Source organism: Branchiostoma lanceolatum, chromosome 12 (assembly GCF_035083965.1).
Source record: "Branchiostoma lanceolatum isolate klBraLanc5 chromosome 12, klBraLanc5.hap2, whole genome shotgun sequence".
NCBI classification, from domain to species: Eukaryota; Metazoa; Chordata; class Leptocardii; order Amphioxiformes; family Branchiostomatidae; genus Branchiostoma; species Branchiostoma lanceolatum.
Window position 1 is genome coordinate 733,478 of NC_089733.1, and position 19,150 is coordinate 752,627.

The following is a 19,150-nucleotide window of genomic DNA, read 5'->3' on the forward strand; positions in this document are numbered from 1 at the left end:
TAAAGATCAGAATGTGCATAAACAGTGAATATGCATTAAAGTGGTGACTTGGCGACAGAGGTGATCACGAATCAAAGGTGATAACCAGGTAATGCAAGTAAACGTATTAAGGGTGGTGGCCAGGTGATATGGTTGAACATGTATTACGTGTCATGACTTGGTAACGCAGGTGACAAGTGGTGACTACACGTACATATAGGTGATACAGGTGATTATGTATAAGGATGTTACAGGTGGAGATGTAGTAACAATGGTGAGTAGGTGGACAGGTGATCATGTATAAGGGTGTTACAGGTGACACTGTGCAGATTGAACATATAAGTGTTGACACACTATGCAGATATCCGTCAGTGTTTGCTGTCATGTTGACCTACATTTTGTATGATGTACATGTAGGACCTATATTCACCAGGCTTGACACCGGGGTTTGTTCCTGAACAAGAGCGTAAAAACCTTTACATGACACCTCTTGTCCCAGCTTTGCCTTGCCACTCCTGCAACAAATGACAACTTGGATTGTTGGCCTGTTGAGCCACACCTGGAAGCATGTTGGACCTAAGATTCTCTGGACTCCATATGTGTGTGTCGGGATTAACAAGACTGAAAGGGGCCAAGGATGATGGGTAATGTCCTGTTTGTGTTTGTATTTTTGTGACTTTTATTAAGGGTGTCTGGATGGGGGGTCCCGACAATCACTCACTCACTCTCTCCCATACATGTAGCTTCTAAGTCAGCCGTTGGGGCTGCATAGCTCTCAGTGAAAGCTCTCCACTGACCAGGCGGTCTTCCGCCAGTCTGGTCATCTGGTTGGCTGAATATTAGACAATGCTTGATTCTAAATTCAGGAGAACTGCCAAGACCTATCTAACCACACTAAATTAAATAACTTTAGGGTAATTATGCAAAATTTAGCCACCCCACCATGAATTACTGACTGAGATAAAATAGGAAATAAGGAAAATTAAAATGCCTCGCCTTCTGGAAAAGGGGCATGCAAGCCCTCTTTTAAGTGAGGCCACAGTTCAAAAGGATTAGCTGCAAATCACGTAGTAGTGGGATGAAGATTTTTCCTAACAACCCAAATTTGTCAAGACACACTACCATAACCCAAAGTCATAACAATCTGTTTATAACAGTTGTAGCAATCTCTAACAAATGAAGAAGAACTGTGGACCGTATGTTTCACACCCCTGAGTCAGGGACTCGTGCAGCAGTATATCAAATAATGGATAATATATTAACTACTATTATCACATAGCCAGATGGTGTCGACCAATCAGAAGCCTCCATTGCCAATGTGTTATGACGACATAACACACCCTTTCGACCGTTCCATTGTGTAGAGGGGGAGGTTATCTTTTTTTTAACATTCGTATTATGTTTACTTGTTCCCAAAAATGTTTACTATCTTAGAATAAACCAAATATTTTGTAAGCATATGAAAAACTAGAATAAACCATTTCAATACAAGTCAAATCTAAACGGGCGGAAAGAAAACAGTATTCAGACACCCAGCAGGGAGGAATAATGATAATAGATACTAGTCTGAGAATAGATTTGAAAAAGATTTGACATGCCAAGATTGCAATGTTATTAAATATTATCTGTGGAAACTTTGGTTCTCAAAATGAAATCTATCATCTTCTGCACAAAAAGGACAAATGTGAATTCTGATATGCATTCTTAATAGTACAAGGGATCTATGCGTCATGCAAGAATTGTCTACTCTCATATGGGTCAGGTTGGATAGGCTATATGATGATAACGTTAATGACCCTCCTATTCCTCGGTGTATATGGTGTCATAACGCCTGGCTCACTCTGTGGTTTTATTTGGTGGTGATAGCACATGGCCAGGCGTTATGACAGCATAAACACCTCGGGGCGGGTCATTGCCAAGACAAATGCAACCTATTTAAGGTTCCAGGTCGGTAATACACCAGAAGCGCTATATCGTCACCTTATTTGTGACCCAATTGGTCAGTGATTATAGTTGTACACAGAAAAGTCAATCAATTGTAGTATTTTGGGGTGAGAGAATATCAACTACAGTCAAACCTGCCCAAGGCGACCACCCGGCGGACCGAGCCAAAACGGTCGCGATGGACAGGTGGTTGCCATTAAGAGGATTCCACTCACATGTTTCCAGGTCGAGGTTTTCAAATACTGTGTACTACGTAAATGGATGGAAAATTATGTGAATTTAGACAGCATGACCCCCACCAGGTTCAATTCTCATTGACAGAAAGATCCTACAAAAATTACATTTTCCGTTATCGTTGTAATAATTGTATACCGCTACATCGTGTAGAAAATTTTCGTCATAATTTTTTGACTACAAAACAATGGTTGCCTCGATGATCTCGCAGCACCCTCCCGCGTACACACACAAACGCACATCATCGCAGTTTTAAGGCCTAAGACAAATCCCTAGAAAACACCTGCTGGCCCCAGCCTTTTTTGGGACGCCGACCGCTGGATAAAAGGGTCAAAAAGTTTTCGATCTGACAACTAAAGATGAAAACGGAACGGTGTGATTTCGCCAAGCTCTGTACGACCGCATCGAAAGGTATGAGTCAGTGCAGCAGAACGCACAGCGTCCAATAAAGGTTTGTGAGATTCATGGAAATAAAAAGAAAATAAGAATATTAATTTTCATCAATAACGAGAGTATTTGTAAATGTTCCTACACAAAAGCATTGTGTTTTAGAAAGGTCAGCGCTACGTCAAAGTCTTGAAAACATTTCCGCGAAATCCGACACCAAAATGATCCGATATCACCACACGCTTCAAAATGAGGCGGCCACCATGGGCAGCGATTGTGCTCTGTGCGGTCCCAATTCGTGGCGGTCGCGTTGGACAGGTGGTTGCCTTGGGCAGGCAGCTTAATGCTTGTGCCTAATATTGGGAAAATTTTCGGGACCGAGAAAAAGCGGTCGCCATGGCCAGGTGGTCGTGTTGAAAAGGTGGTCGCCTAGGCAGGTTTGACTGTAATGTTGGTCAGTGATAATTGATACTAGATTTGAAAAAGATTTGATAATAGATACTAGATTTGTAAAAGATTTGACATGCCAATATTGCAATGTTATTATCTGTGGAAATGTTGGTAGATAATTATTGCAGCCGACCAATGATGATGGTCAGGGAGCAAAGCTTTTTTTACCACGCAACCGCCATGCGGCATTGTTGGCATTGTGCCAGGTATTAAGATGTCCTTCTGTCCACCCTTTCTTTTCGTCCAAGCTGCAGACAGGCTGAGTCTCGCCAGCGGGTGCTTCATGCAAGGTATGTATCGCTTCAGCCAACATGGCCAAGTCTCAACAAGTTTTAATGGCAGTTGCTGGCATTGTGCCCGATATCCGACATTAAGCTGTCCGCTGTCTGTCCACCCTGCTGGATCGTCTGACCTGTAGACAGACCATTTCGCGATTGCTCATGGCTGACTATAGTCGGTAAATGTGTGCGCGCATACAGCTGATAATCAGATTCCTATTAGGATTAGCAGTATGAGAGAAGAAGAATGTCTGTAAAATGCAACTTGAATCCATCCTCGCAATCTAAACAGCATCCGAGAAGGTTTGATCTTTACTTCGACTGATAGAATACATAAAATGGATGGAATTCTTTCACAAACTTAGAGCTTTTCTGATATGTGAGCCATTTCCCTTGTCAAACTTTCTTCCATGTAGGCAGCCCCGTTCAAAATATCTTTCAGGTAAAAAAAAAACAGTAGCTTTACTCTCATCTCAGCTTATGTTCCACCTGATAACAAAGATGGAATAGATGAGGTCATGAACATACTCAAGTCTCTCCAAAGCACCAGCAGACCCCTGATACTGTGCGGAGACCTAAATGCCCGGCACTCTGCATGGGGAGATGAAAGAGAAAATCACCTCGGACACCATCTCAACAGCCACCTGCTGGCAAACAACCTCCATGTCATCAACAACTACAGACCAACAAGAGAAAACAGCGTTATTGATCTCAATATCACAAACAGGCAAGCGATGCAACTGATCGATAGATGGAGGGTAGAACCCGAAGTTCAACTGAAAACTGACCACCACCTGATCACAATGCAAATCAGAATCAAGAAACCAGACACAAAAGTCCAACGGTCGGATCTTCAAAATGTACACTGAGAGAAATGGGAAGAAACCACTCAGAAGCAGTTCCAGAATTGGTTGGAGGAAAACAGAGACAACACAGAATCGACTAACATCAGCACATCTGACCTGTACGAAAGCCTCAATGTCACCCTGAACAAATGTACAGGAGGGATCATAAGCAAGAGGACTGTTACCAGACACAGCAAAGGGCACTGGAATGCAGCACTCGAAGAACAAATGAAGATCACAAAAACGGCACTAAGAAATTTTCACAGCAGTAGAGACTCCCACAACCTCAATAAATACCTGAAAGAGAAAGAAACACTCACCCTCATGGAAGAAGATGCACAGAACATTAGCACTGAGAATCACAACTAAAAAGTATGGATCCGAGGAGACCACATGACTTCTGGAAAACAATCAAAACCCAACTAAACAAGAACACAAAGACTGACATACAGCCCTTGAATCTACCCAATGGAGACATAGCTATCACAGACCAAGATATTGCACAAGTAGCTACAGAGACCTAGGCCCCTAGCGGAGTAGAAATGACCGGAGAACTCAGCCAATGGAAACACGATGTCACACAAGCAGTCCAAGGGGTCATAGAACATCAGACAGAAAAAATCAAGAATGACGACCAACAAGACGACCCCTTGAATGCAGACCTCCAGCTAGGGGAAATCCACGCTGCTATCAACAAGATGAATGGCAACTCTGCACCCAGTCCCGCGGAGGGGATCCTCCCAATCATGATTAAGAGAGCAGGTGAAGGGCTGACTGAAGCACTACTACATGTTTCAACACATATGGAGATAAGGAGAGCTACATGTACCAAAACAAATAAAACAAGACAGCAAGGTACTGATCCGAAAGCCAGGTAAGGAGAAAAACAATCTGATCCAATCATACCTCCCCATCACCCTCTCCAGCATAATAGGCAAAATCTTGGAACGTGTCCGCTTACGTGGTGGGCAGAAGTAAACGACCACCTCGCACCAACACAGGAAGCCTACAGAAGACACAGAAGTGCACCGCACGGCGTCCTCAGACTGACACAAGACATACAAGAAGGGTGGAAACTAAACTAGAAAGGCAACATTTGCGGGAGCAAATGCAACATGTTTCGCCAATTTCCCTCCCCATGCAAAAAAGCGACTGTGGCATAGAGGCTAACGTTTGTTGTATGTCTGCAATGTTGGTATTTGAAATCGTTAACGTCATTTTTAGCCAAAAACTTAAAACAATTACTCAAAGCAAGGGCCTCCTTGCTCAAGGTAAATTTTAACGCATTTCACAACTCTCTATTGTTATTATCTCCATGAAAAATGGAGATATTGTTTTTGGCGTGTCTGTGTGTGTGTGTGTTTGTGTTTCCGGACTATTGTAGGCAGCATAACTCAAGAACCTCTGGATGGATTACGATGATATTTGGTATGTGGGCGGGTGTTGTGAGGCCGAAATTCAAGGTCGATTTTGGGCCCCCTGGTATGTGACCTTGGTACTGCAGCAGAATTTCCGTTTTTGTATCTTTTGACCTGGATGTGCTGTGGTCTTGATTTTTGGGTGACAGATAGCTTGTGATGTAATTAAGAAATGGTGTAGGTTTTGGCCCCCTAGCAGCTTGCTCTGGAACTGCAGGAGTGTTATTGTGAAAATCTTATAAGGAGAATAACTGAACAAGGGACAACAGATTTCCATGATATTTAGTATGCAGGTAGCTTAGACAGAGATGTACACAATGAAGTGCAAATTATGCTAATTGGGAATTAATTTGCATACATAATGAGGAAATTCTATATTTGCAGTATTTTCCATTATAAGACTCAAATACATGTGACATATGTAGTTTATGGAAAGTGGAGCATCAGCAAATACTAATTATGCAAATAAATTCCTAATTTGCATAATTAATGCAAAAACACCAAAATTCATCAAATTGGAAAATTATAGGACTGTCTATATTGCAACATGTGTAAGTACGATAAAGGTGTTTATGATTAAGCATATATTATGTAAATGTGTAAGTCATTTGCATAAAACGAATTGTTCATGGAGATATGAGGTCGCGGAACTCTTGTTGTTAATGTTATTGTCAACGTCCCGACACGGGATGTTTCCTAGGTGGAAAACACTTTGTGTTCACTATTATGTGCACTGGTGTCCAATCTTGGTGACACAGGGGTAGAAAATTCGTGTACATAGCATGGAAATGTCAGGTTTCACCATAGTGTCCAAGCTTGCAAACTTGTGGAAATCTTTGTTTCCATGCAGTGTTAAAATAAGAAAAACACCGTGTGTGTCGAAAAATACCACCAGAAAAGTTTTGAACCTTCTCAATTGCACTTACATAACTTCAGTAGGACACAACAATAACAACACAAGGATGGGAGCCAGGGAGTAGTGAAGTTGTGTCTGTACCTGTCAGAGTATGCCCCTAATTGAATTGACTATTTTAACCAATCAGGTTGAGCTCGATAAATCCGTGTTACAACGCCCTCTCTCATTGGCTGACTGAATTAGTCCACCTGGCCAGATGAATAAAGATGTGACCTAAAGGTCAGTGACCCCATATGAGGAAAATAACCGATGTTCTCCCCCAAAATACCCTCCAAAATCGTATTTTGAAGTGTTGTATACCAAAAGTGCGAATGGGATTCTTTGAATATTTGTTCAATGTACCCCCATAGTAAATTTCAGGTCATTTGGATGTATTTCCAGAGCACAGGAGGCCAAAATGTACGTTTTTGGTCAGAAAAATCTCAATAAAATCACTTTCAAGGTCAATATCGAAAAAATTAAAAAAATTTCCCAGGGTATTTACCCACTCTACCTGTATACCCAAATTTCAGCTCAGTTGGTACAGGGACGACCGAGCTGCGTCGATAACAAGATTTGACAGGAGAAAGAAACCATACGAACACAATATGTTGCGCCCAACAGTATGTTGGGCTCAACATAACAAAACAACTGTAGCAGTAGTTGCTGACTACAAGGCTTGCTTCGACCGGGTATGGCAGGAAGGTCTGTGGGTGCCTTGAGAGGACGAGCACTGAAGCCCTCAAAACACTGGCGGGAATCCCACCGACTGACATCCACCTCACTAATGTGGACAAGCCCAGGGGTACTTGAGAATGACGTCGAAGCATACAGGAAACCCTATCTTCAACACCATAACACACATGAAGTCTCAAAAACCAGCCAGCCAGTTAGGATCTCCGCTACACCTGCTACAGAACAGACTGAACGAGATGAAGGGCGAGATGGAGAAAAGCATGGTGGACAAGGAACCGTAGTATGACGCTAGACTACCACCTTTCATCATGGGCAGCATAACTGGTACATTTGCAGCAAAGACAAACACCACAGGGGGAAAAGACAAGGCACGAGAGGAAATCCCAGGGCCCACAGGGTGCGCTGCAGTCATCTATGAAAGATGGGGGGTCACTGAGCCTTTTGCAGTACGCAAACCCGTAGCTGCCAACTCAAACAACTATGAAGGGGAACTTGAAGGCCTTCACCTTGCCATCGATATCATCACCAGAAGACAAACCACAATCTAAGGGTACTCGTACTCTGCGATTGCAAGGCTGCGATAGAGAGCGTCATAGGAGTACAGCAAGTGGACGCCTACAACAGCCTGGTACACACCATCAGAAACAAACTACGAGCACTCAAACTTCAAGGCCTCACCATACATATCACCTGGTGCCCGGGACACATGGGGATCCCAGGAAATAAAATTGCAGATAAGGAAGCTAAACTGGCAGCAAACAAAGCTACAAACATCCAATACAGATCTTGGACAAAAAATCAAGCCATGAAGCACATCGAAGCACAAGCACACAAGAGATGGAACAGAAGGACGAAGCTGAACATGAGAAGTGAACACAATTGCAGAAAATTGGCATTAACATGAACAAAAAAGGCAGGACACATGGAAGAAGAAACACGCAAGTCAACATCAACCAGCTAGGGAGAGGCCACACCAGACTCAACGCCTACCAAAACTGGAAGAACCCAGAGGTCTCACCTAACTGCCTAAACTGCGGTGCTCTGGAGACCACCAGACACTACCTGTACCACTGCCCTCCGTAAGAAAAGACAACACATGCTGGAAGCTGAGAACTTATACGAGACATAAAACATTGCAGAGGAAAGTAGAGACATGGATATCACCACTCTAGCCGGGATGAGAGAAGACCTTTCCAAGGCAAGCAGATGTAATTATTATTAGCCCTCTCCTGGTACAGTCAAACCTGTCTATAGTGGTCACTCAAGGGACTGGCCAAAACTGGCCGCTAAGGACAGGTGGCCGCTATGGAGAAAATGTTGATTAATTGACCACGAGTGAGACATGTTTTCAGTACCCACTGAGATACATTTATTCACGGTACAGTACACATGTAAACATTGCACAGGTAAGTCACATTTTAGAAATTTGATTGTTGTTCTTAAACTTCTATTATGGGCTTGAAAAAAGAATCATTCTACAAATCAATAAAGAATTAATGTTATCCATATTCATTTTGAAGCTTTTGGTTAAGTAATTATCCTCAATGATACTTTGCAGCAAGATAAATTTAGCACACTATACCTCCGTAACAGTGGTGTCTTCTGACGACCTTAATACTGCTCAATGAGCGCCAATCGTATTTGGGCACATTTTTGGATGAATTCCCTGGGAAAACGGAAATATTGGGCCGTAATCTTTGTCCAGTCGAAATGCACAGAAATTTGCTACGATGTACAAACACAAGCCATGTGAAGAAATACAGGTGGCCGCTATAGCCGCTATAGCCTTATTCTTAATGCTTATGTCAATGGGACAAATCCAAGGGACCGACAAAAAGTGACCACAATGGGCAGGTGACTGCTATGCAAAGGTGAGAGTACGCATGTAGGCTCGATGCGCTCTCCTAGAAACACTTCCAGCAACACGCAAGCACAAGTCACCAAGACTTAAATACCTAGAGAGACAATCGACTCGTAACTGAACCAAGCATAACCCAGCACCAAGAGACCATGTCTAGTAATATAATAGACGCTAAACAAGGACAACAACAACAAAAAGGTATTTTTCATCAAAGGTTCAACCCAAAATAAAGTGGCAATGGACAATACTAAACAGTCCACCAGGAAGCAGCAAGACTCTGCTTGTGACTGGAATAACACAATTTACCAGTCTGAGAATGACCACCCTATGGCCTCAGACTGTCTGCATATTCCTACACAACTGTACAAAAGAAACTTTGGTCCCAGACCCTAAGGTTTCTGAAGTGGCAAATAACCTTGTCCAAAATTTTCATTAAACTCAATAATTATACAAAGTCATGTACATGTAGTTGAGCCATCAGGTCGACCCATTCATTTCTAATTGTTGTCAGAGGTGATGGTCTCATGACAGAATTTGTAAAAAAGAGGAGTGTGTATGGATAGTACAATGTACATATCAAAGGACTGAAGTGAGTTGTGTGCAGTCATGACAATTGCAAAACGAATGATGAAACAATACGCTAATCGCCTAGTAACAACATTTGAAGAACAGCTCATAGTAATAATGATTAGCAAAAACTGTTGCTAAAATTAAAGGACAGACCATGCATGACCTGGTCCTTGGTAACATATTTTAATACACAGATGACACATCTGCAATCTGGAATTGGAAATATCAATCAATGATATTTACATATCATATAAATCAATATAAACGTATTACCGCTAAATGTATATCATATAGTGGTGCACATGGATTCAATGTACGTATATATGTATGGATTCAACATACCACACATGGGGGCTGCATCCAGGGCTCACCATCTATCTGCATGGGAAGTCTCTTGTGTGTTCTGGAACAGTTATGACACAATACATGGATCCAATCACACAGGAACATACTGTAATTCTTGTTTCTTTCACTGTAATTTTAAGTTCACTGTTTTCACTGTCACCGCTGGACCGTGAACTTATCATCACAGTGAAAAACTTATTTATGATTCCTTCACACATCCTTCCTGCAAGTCACTTGCTGCCACCGTGAAGTTAAAGTTTAGTGAAAATGTAAATTTTTCTTACACCGTGAAATTTTGCTACCGTGAACCTTAAGTGAATTACAGTATGCATTAAGGTATCCTACCGGAGTTTCTTGTACAATTTCGCATGTAGGCTGACACCTTGAGGCCAAGGGCCTACAATGGCGCTTAAAAAAAACAGAACGGAAAATGTAATCATTTCGGTAAAAAGCGATTTGTTGCTGCTTTCTCATGGACTTCTTTGTATCGTCTGTTGTCCCTTTATTTAGGGTAGAAGCCGTAGTAAAATGTCAATGTTGGATCCACGAATCGAAACCAACAGGTGTAAGCTGTCACAACATGCCTAGAATGGAAATATAGATTTTCCTCATTACTGATGCAAATTAAGTCTCAATTTGCATAATTTGCACTTCATTGTGTACATCTCTGTCAAAGCTACCTGCATATTGAATAACACAGAAATCTGTTGTTCCTTTGTTAAGTTATTCTCCTTGGAAGATTTTGACAAAAACGCCAATGCAGTTCCAGTGTCACATACTAAGGGGCCCAAAATCGACCTTGACCTTTGTTTTTCCAACACCTACCCACATACCAAATATCTTTACAATCCACCCAAACGTTCTTGAGTTATGCTGACTACAAGCATTCGGACACACACACAAGCACGCATGGAAACACACATGCAAACATGCTCAAATTTTACAATATCGCATGAAAAAATCTCCATTTTACAACAAATTAACAACAAACACGTACACACACACACACACGTACACACACACACACACAAACCCACGAACATACAAGAACACACAGACTAACATATCCACACAGAAACACTCACACAGACACATACATTATAACACATGTGCACACATGTACACATACACAGATAGAGAGATATAGCAACAATCTTTATTGACACAACAAAAGTACAGCGACTTTCGTAAGGTCCACTACATTGTATATCCATAAATACATAGTTATTACATACAAAAAAACAAATAAGTGCAATACGAATAATATGGGACAGGGCAACATATTGAAATTTGAGCGTTTATCCTCATATCTTGAACAATTCATGATAAAGTGACGTTAGTCTTCAATTTCATTTGGGCAGAATGATATAATCTGATATAATCTAGGGTTTGTCCATACATGCCCAAAACCGTTAAAGTTAAGAATATCTGAGATTTCTCCATAGTAGAACGCTCTGAACTTTGCTTATCTGTAACTTCTTTGTCATCTCCTCTTGACCGCCATTTCTAATTGCTGTGTCCCCGTCAGACTTGGCGCCATTTTCCAACGCATCCAGTGTACTGAATGTGACCTATGGGTCCACAAGAAATGCTGCGGTATCAGAGGTAGCCAGCAAGCCGTGCAGAACTACATCTAGATCTGTCTGCAGTGTCGAGGGGAAGCCAAGCCACTGGACGGTCACCCAACAACACAGGTCACAGTGGGTGAGGTGGTGCTGGATGTGGAAGCCAGCTTCTGTTACCTTAGGGACATGCTCTGTGCGGGTGGTGGATGTGAGCTTGCTATCACTACCAGATGCAGCGTTGGCTGGGGAAGATTTAAGAAGCTCCTGCCCATCCTTACTTCCAGGCACTTACCCTTCAAAACCTCTGGCAAGGTGTTTGACTCCTGCGTACGAGCAGCCATGCTCCATGGGAGTGAATCGTGGGCCCCTACTGCCTTGGATCTGCAACGATTGTGCCGCAACGACCAAGCTATGATCAGATGGATCTACGGCGCCAAACCTCAGGATGAGACACCGTCAGAAACTCTACATGCTAAACTTGGTCTTGTGGACATTGCCTCTGTGCTGCGGTCTCGACTCCGGTGGTATGGACATGTTGAACGTGCCAGTGGCTGCATCAACGCCATCACCAAAATGCAGTTGCCAGGCAGGAGGTCGTGGCAGACCCAGAAAATCTTGGATGGAGTGTGTCAGGAAGGACATTTAGGTGTGTGGCCTGACCAGCGTAAACCCCTTGGACAGAGCCGCGTGGAAGAGCGGTTCGACGACTAGCCGACTGCTGCCCACCCCTGTGTCAGGGGCCCCGGCAGCAGTATAATCAAAATACTAGATACTACTAACTACTAACTCTGCACCTGCCCTTCGATATTGCTACTTTCGGGTGCGTTCATATCATGCAGATGTCGAGGATGGACCCACTCTGGCAAAGTTGGTGTTTCCAGAACATCGTTTGTCGAAACTTGCTTGGGAGTTGTCTGTTCTGGGAGTATTGTTGGGAATCTGTCAATGCTACTTTCGGGTGCATCCATATTTATTTATCTATTTCGATTTACCACATTTGTGGAAGGATTGACATAACAGGTGAACTATCACCTTTTCAAGATGTCATCTCAGACCGGACTGTAAGATTTGGACCATTGCACACCGGGGTATGCCCCTACTCTTTTTCAAAAGCTGTGGTGGGTTCTTTAACGTGCGCGTGGTGTGGCTCTCCCCAAACACGGGACCTCCATTTAACGTCCTATCCGAGGGACATCCCTAACCCTAGATGAGCTAGGTAATCATTTGCACCTGAGTGAAGTGAGGAAAGTGAGGAAAGTGTTAAGTGCCTTTCCCAAGGGCACAACGTCGGGGCGCAAGTTCTCTGGGCACAACCCGGGATTAGATCCCGGGTTGCCTTGTTTGACAGCCCCGCGCTCTACACCTGCGCCACACAACGCCACGTATCATGCAGATGTCGAGGATGGACGCACTCTGGCAATGTTGGTGTTTCCAGAACATCGTTTGTCGAAACTTGCTTGGGAGTTGTCTGTTCTGGGGGTATTGTTGGGAATCTGTCAATGCCGCGTCTGTGACGCGCTGAGCTCCATGTTTGATTGTTGACCTTGTCTGCTGTGAGTTTATGTAGTTTACAAGTTCGGAATACAATCCACCCACCACCTTGAACCATGTCCCTGGACCATCAGACCTTGCTTTTTGTGGTAGAAGTGAATAGATAAAAGACGTTTACCTGTCTTCCCTGTAGCCGAGGTAGTCTGGATTGACATACTTGTGACGCCTGCCGAACTTTTCCAAGCGACGGATGTTTCCTTGGAACTTTCAAAGGTGTTGTCGAAAGCATCTTTGTGCGCTGCAAACCACTTATCCAGCTGATTTGATTTCAGTTTCACCCCGCATAGCTGAGACTTTCCTTGGTCTTCGTAATCGAAGAACAAAGATTCATCCAGGGGAACCTCATTCAGGTTGACGTTCCAACATTTTGTGCTCGGGGTCTTGCGTTTCGCTGTCTTCTTTGGCGTCTTGGCGTCACCACCCATTTTCCAATAAGTCGCCCTAAACGGATCTCCAGAATATTTAGAATCTCCCAGATATATGTAGAATCTGATATACGTATATAGAGTCATCAACGATCGCCCGATAACTCACTTCATGTAGCTTTTTAACCTTCAATCTAACATCAGAAACGGAGCGCTCGTGTAACGTGACTGCACTCATCCGCCATCTTGTTGTATCTTCAACAGGCATGCAAATTCACACACTAACACTCCCCCCTGCCCCCCCACACACATACACTCCCACACAAAGTTACACACACACACATCACACACACACACTCACACATACACACTCCCACACAAAGTTACACACACACACGCACACATACACACACACCACACACACTCACATATACACACTCCCACACAAAGTTACACACACACACACACACACATACACACACACACACATACACACACACACATACACACTCACACATACACACACACCACACACACTCACACATACTCCCACACAAAGTTACACACACACACACACACACACACATATACACACTCACACACAAAGTTACACACACACACATACACAAACACGCACACACACATACACACACAAATATACACACGCACACACAAATATACACACACATACATTGTACTTGTAGTACATAATTATATAGTGAATAAACATAGTATACAAGCATTATCACACACACATACACAGGCACACTTGTACATGTCCTCCTACCTAAGAGTGAGTGATGAACACTGTGCCAGTCGCCTGCAGGCATTTCTCAGCCCAGCCTTGATCTGTCCCATCTCCATGGCTCCCTCCAGACCAACAACCTCCAGCATCTTATCACCAATGTCTGAAAAGGGGAACTACATTCAAGCATCTATAACACTGATCATGACAAGCATAACTACAGCAACCCTCTGTTACCAATGATAGGGTAAGGAATAGAGACAGTACTGGTTACTTTTTTCTTGCTTTCTTGATATACAGTACAATTATAGTGTTTGCATGTGCACTCCTTCTTCACAGATCTGCTAGACATTCCTAGGTTCCACCTTTTCATTGTTGTGACTCTGCGATCAAACGCGCAGCAATGAAAATTGTTTGTTTTCTAAACATTTTGTTATACTTATAGGAATAAAAATCCAGATATTCATACAATCATAGAATAATGTTTGATGATGATCCACTGTATTCTGCGGCTCGGAGGTTGTGGAAACAGCCTCCGGCTGCATTCAGTCTTTCTTCATTTCTTTCCACTGTGTCTTGTTTATGTTTAATAATGAATAATGTTGAATAATGTTTATGATGTCAAATATGCATTTTCAATAGCATACATATAATTATCTTTGTTGAACATTTTGTAGGCAGATTCAAATAAATCTAGAATTTGTCAATTTGTATGTGACAACTAAAGGCAGAATGATTTTTTTAAACTAAATTTTACATCCTAGAAAAAAACTGTCGTTATAGGTATGGTGAAAATGAGAATCTAGCTTCAGTTAGGCCACACCAATTTGAGTTGTTAATTCTTGGACATTTCTACGTAAAAAGTTAGCAAGCAGACGTAATGAAGACAGAGCGTTGGGAGGAAAACATCTAACTCTGTACACTCCCTGAAACTGTGTGTACAGTTACCAACTTGAAGGTACAGACTTTCCCCTCAGAGTCTGTTTATATCTAAATCTAACATACTGGGAAAAAAGGCTTTGTATGACCATATAATTCCTCTTTATATGGGGAAAAACTCTGTTGCCATTCCGATATCGCAATTCTAAGTTTGCAGGGATTTGATTTTGCAGTAGGGAGAATGAGCCAGAGAGAGAGGGAGAAAATGGAGTGTTCATGGTAGTTTGAGTTCGCGTTTGAAACAATTGCACTACATGCACAGTCCTTGAACCTTGAAAAGGGACATCTTTTTCGATGTCAACACAGGGAACAATGGGTTCTTCTTCTCCACTCAGCCCTGTTCTCCATCAGTGAGCGAAGTTCTGCTGTAGTGATGTCACTGGGCCCAGCATCCCTTTCTAAGTTGTTGATGAAGGTTGTGCGTTGTCTGCCCCTTTTCCTCCTTTCCTCTGTTGGCTCCCAGAGGATAAGCTGGCTGGGTGTCAGCTCGGTATGTCGGAGGCAGTGTCTAGCCGGGGCCATTCTCCATTTCCTTCTCTTCTCAGAGAGTTTATGGAGGTCACCGTAGAGTATAGAGTTCATCCGAGTAACCTCTTGTCCTGTACTGTCAGAGTCAAGGTCTTCGAGCCGTACAACAGTACACACTCGACAGTTGAGACGAAGAGTCTTTGCTTAAGTTTGTTGTCCATATTCGACTCCCATACTCTTCTCCTGCTGTGTAGGGTGCTCCAGGCAAGGGCTCGCCTCACTTTGATGCCATGCGCTGCTGAAGTAATCCATCCACCCAAGTATCTGAAGTCCTTGACAACCTCAAGCTGTGTGCCATCAAGAAAAGTTACTTTCTCGTCGGTTGAGTTGTAAACCATGACTTTGGTCTTTTTGGAGTTCAACTGTAGACGATTCTCCTACAGTGTCGTTCCACCTCTGTGAAGAGGGCACAAGCTCTTTCTGCTGTGTTGTAGATCAGCGCGAGGTCGTCCGCAAAGTCAAAGTCTGTCACCATTTTTGCTGGGACTCGACGACTAGCTCTTTTCTTGAGGGTGAAACCTAGTTGCTCTTCCCTTCCCTTGATCGCGCATCTAAGGGCGTAGTCAAGTGCCACGACAAACAGGAAAGGTGCCAGCGTGTCCCCTTGCCACACACCTGCCAGCATTTTGAAGGTCTCAGTATCTCCGTGTGGAGTCCTGACTTTGGCCCATGTCTGTGAGTAGGTTGCTGCTATCGCTGTTACCAGCTTCTCAGGCAGGATGTTCATGAGCTTTCCGCGGAGGATTGTGCCTTTTTGAAATCAATGAACGTCATGGTGCAGCTTAGGTTGTTGGAAGTATTAAGCAGATGCCTGATTGCCACTATCTAACCCACGGTAGATCTTCTTTGTCTGAACCTGTCTTGTGGGTCTCTCAGCAATGAGTCCAGTACGGGTCTCAGTCGGTTGAGTAACATCCTGTTGTAGAGTTTCAGCATGAGGGATATCAGGCTGACGCCCCTGTAGTTATCTGGTTTTGTCAGATCTCCTGATTTCGGGACTGGGACAATGATGAGCGCCCTCCAGCTCTCCGGTATCTCCCCGGTAGAGAAAGCCTTGTTGATGAAGCTCAAAACTATATCATCAAGCCCTGTGTACTTTAGAAACTCAGGAGTTGTGCTGAGTTGACTCCAACCTTAACAACCATTTCATTTCATAGAAATTACTTAGGGTTACCTCTATTAAAAAATCGCATTCATATAACATCCTACCTTGACGTTTGCGGAGCTTCAAACATAGCCAAAATGCTGATCTTTGCACATCATTTAAAATATGGCCTACTTTTCAGGACAAGTTCACAGCAACGTAACAAGACTTAAAACTCTACAATAATTCATTTGATGGACAATATATCTGGTTACCATTGACAGTAAATTTGAGTAGATAACTGTTCAATTTTTTATATCGAATCTTGAATATGACTCTAAATCACATTATTCGTCAAATGTGAAAAATGACCTACTTTTGAGGCCAACCATGTGACAACAAAAGACGACGCCAAACTTGCAAACATGCATTTGATAGCAGTTATGATCATGTGTATATATGGTACAAATTTCAGGCCAAAAAAATTCCCATCTTTGGAACCTCAAACTGTCTTTTTGAAAATTTCAAAGGTTTCTTTAGAAAGCGAAAAAGTTGGTCTATTTAGGTCTGCTTTTAAATTAGTTTTTTCCGTAATATTCAAGCATTTGTTTGTAATCGTGTCCTAACATATGCTAATTTTCATGATTTTGACATGCCAGAAAATGGCCCCAAAACATGTTTGGCCCGTTGCCATGGCAACAATCGGTGTTGAGGAAAAAGAAAGCTATTTTGAGGATTTGTGGGCCAAGCACTATGACTGTGCAAAACATGAGCCAAATGGATTTTTTGACCCCTGCCACCATTGTTTGATCCTTACAGACATTTGCTCTTAAGAATAGTAGGACAATTAAGATGTTTCTGTAAGAACTTTCTGAAACATGTAGGAAGGTGGTGGACTTGTGTATCCAGATGTACCCACCTTGTATTGCAAATTGCAGGTCACCAGACCCACTGCTGACAGACAGATGGTCTTGTGTCTTGTCTCGTTTCTTCAGTTGTTTGCGGAAATGTTTGCTTCTCTTCTTGGCCGATGAATTGTCACCCCAAAGGTTGGACCCACCATAAATGGACGGGATATTGAGGATGGCCACACCCTCCAAGGAACGCCCACTGCCCACGTCCAATGACATTCCATCACACTGAAACATTCAACATTCATCCAAATACTGCGACTGGAAAACCTATGCCAGAAATCCAATACAACAGCACACAATCCTGAGGTTTGAAAAGTGCTAGGAAGAAGACTGTTAAGAAGGGAATTGCAATGCATAGCTTGGTCTTTACATTAACGTCAACTTGGCTCCAAATACAGCTAGCTGTAACAGTTATAAATAATAATATTTCTTTGAGTTGTTAGTTCTTTAAGCAAGTCAAAACAGCCTATGGTCATCCATAGGTGACAAGTAGGAAAAAGATACCAAAATTGAGACGCCTGAAAATAAGGGATGTCTTGACCAACTAACTTGGCTTACCATATTTCTTCTAAGAAAGGGCACACCCTAAATAAAGTTTGCACCTTCGATTTGTGACTTATCACCAACCATTTCATGCGAGCTGAGATTATAAGTCGTCAGAAAGACCTGAATAAAGTGTGCACCCCATTTTTGGCGTTCAACCAACCTGGAAGTGTGCCGAGAGTAGCGTGGGTTCCCATTTATTAAGTTACCTCGCTAATTTAGCGTTTTGCACATCAAAACAAAAACAAAACTCTAGCTAAAGAGAACCCTGGAACATTTCAGATCCTAGCGATGACATTTTTGATTAAGATATTTGTGGATGTGTACGATGTCCCTGTATTTCCATCCGTGTGGTTCCATAGGAATAGTTGTCGCAAGCGGCGTGGGATCCACTAGCACTACACCGCCAGCATTTAATCGGTATCTCACAATATTATTTTGAATTTCATGATTATCACTAATGTTAACTATAATACTTTTTAATGCTCAAAACAATATGTGTCACGTGTTAATATGTGATTAAAATACATGTACATGTAACATCGTTATCTTGTAAAAGATAAATGACATGAATAAATTATCGCTGTTTGGGGCGATAGCTCAGGGCGTAATCGCTGGCTTATGTCACAATTTTTCTCAAGAGAAAACCTGAATAAAAGTGTGCACCGGGAATTTGGCTTCAACCTGATCATGAAGCACCAACTTTAAAGTTGAATGTCAAGAAAGTGCATCCTTTAATAGAAGAAATATGGTACTAAACACTCAGAGCTGTCCTGATCTTACCTGTATCTCCAAGTCTTCATGTAAGTGCTTACATGTCGCAGACAATGTTTCAGTTGTTCCAAATTCAAAATACCACAACTTGTTCTTCATCCTGTGTACACAACAAAAGAGGAACAATGTCATTTCATCAATTGGCCTATAATTGTTGAAAAAGATGTAAAGCTGTCAATTTTAAAGGTCTAAAGACAAGGTGAGAGTGCTACATTTGGGCATATCAGACTTCTTCACATT

General features: G+C 42.5%; 1 protein-coding gene across 7 annotated transcripts in view; it reads right to left on the minus strand.

The window, feature by feature from the left end:
* The window catches only part of LOC136446303 (diacylglycerol kinase beta-like), a 105,853-nt gene that overhangs the window by 9,517 nt on the left and 77,186 nt on the right, over positions 1-19,150 (minus strand). For 5 of the 7 annotated variants that reach the window (XM_066444651.1, XM_066444647.1, XM_066444648.1 and 2 more), the window contains 5 exons: positions 18,920-19,010; positions 17,599-17,818; positions 14,171-14,291; positions 10,248-10,310; positions 9,900-9,960 (listed from right to left, as the gene is read on the minus strand). In XM_066444651.1, the coding sequence (XP_066300748.1) occupies positions 9,900-9,960; positions 10,248-10,310; positions 14,171-14,291; positions 17,599-17,818; positions 18,920-19,010 (556 nt within the window). Of the gene's footprint in view, positions 1-14; positions 495-9,899; positions 9,961-10,247; positions 10,311-14,170; positions 14,292-17,598; positions 17,819-18,919; positions 19,011-19,150 lie in introns of those variants that run through there. The other 2 variants (XM_066444650.1, XM_066444649.1) reach the window with 2 other exon arrangements.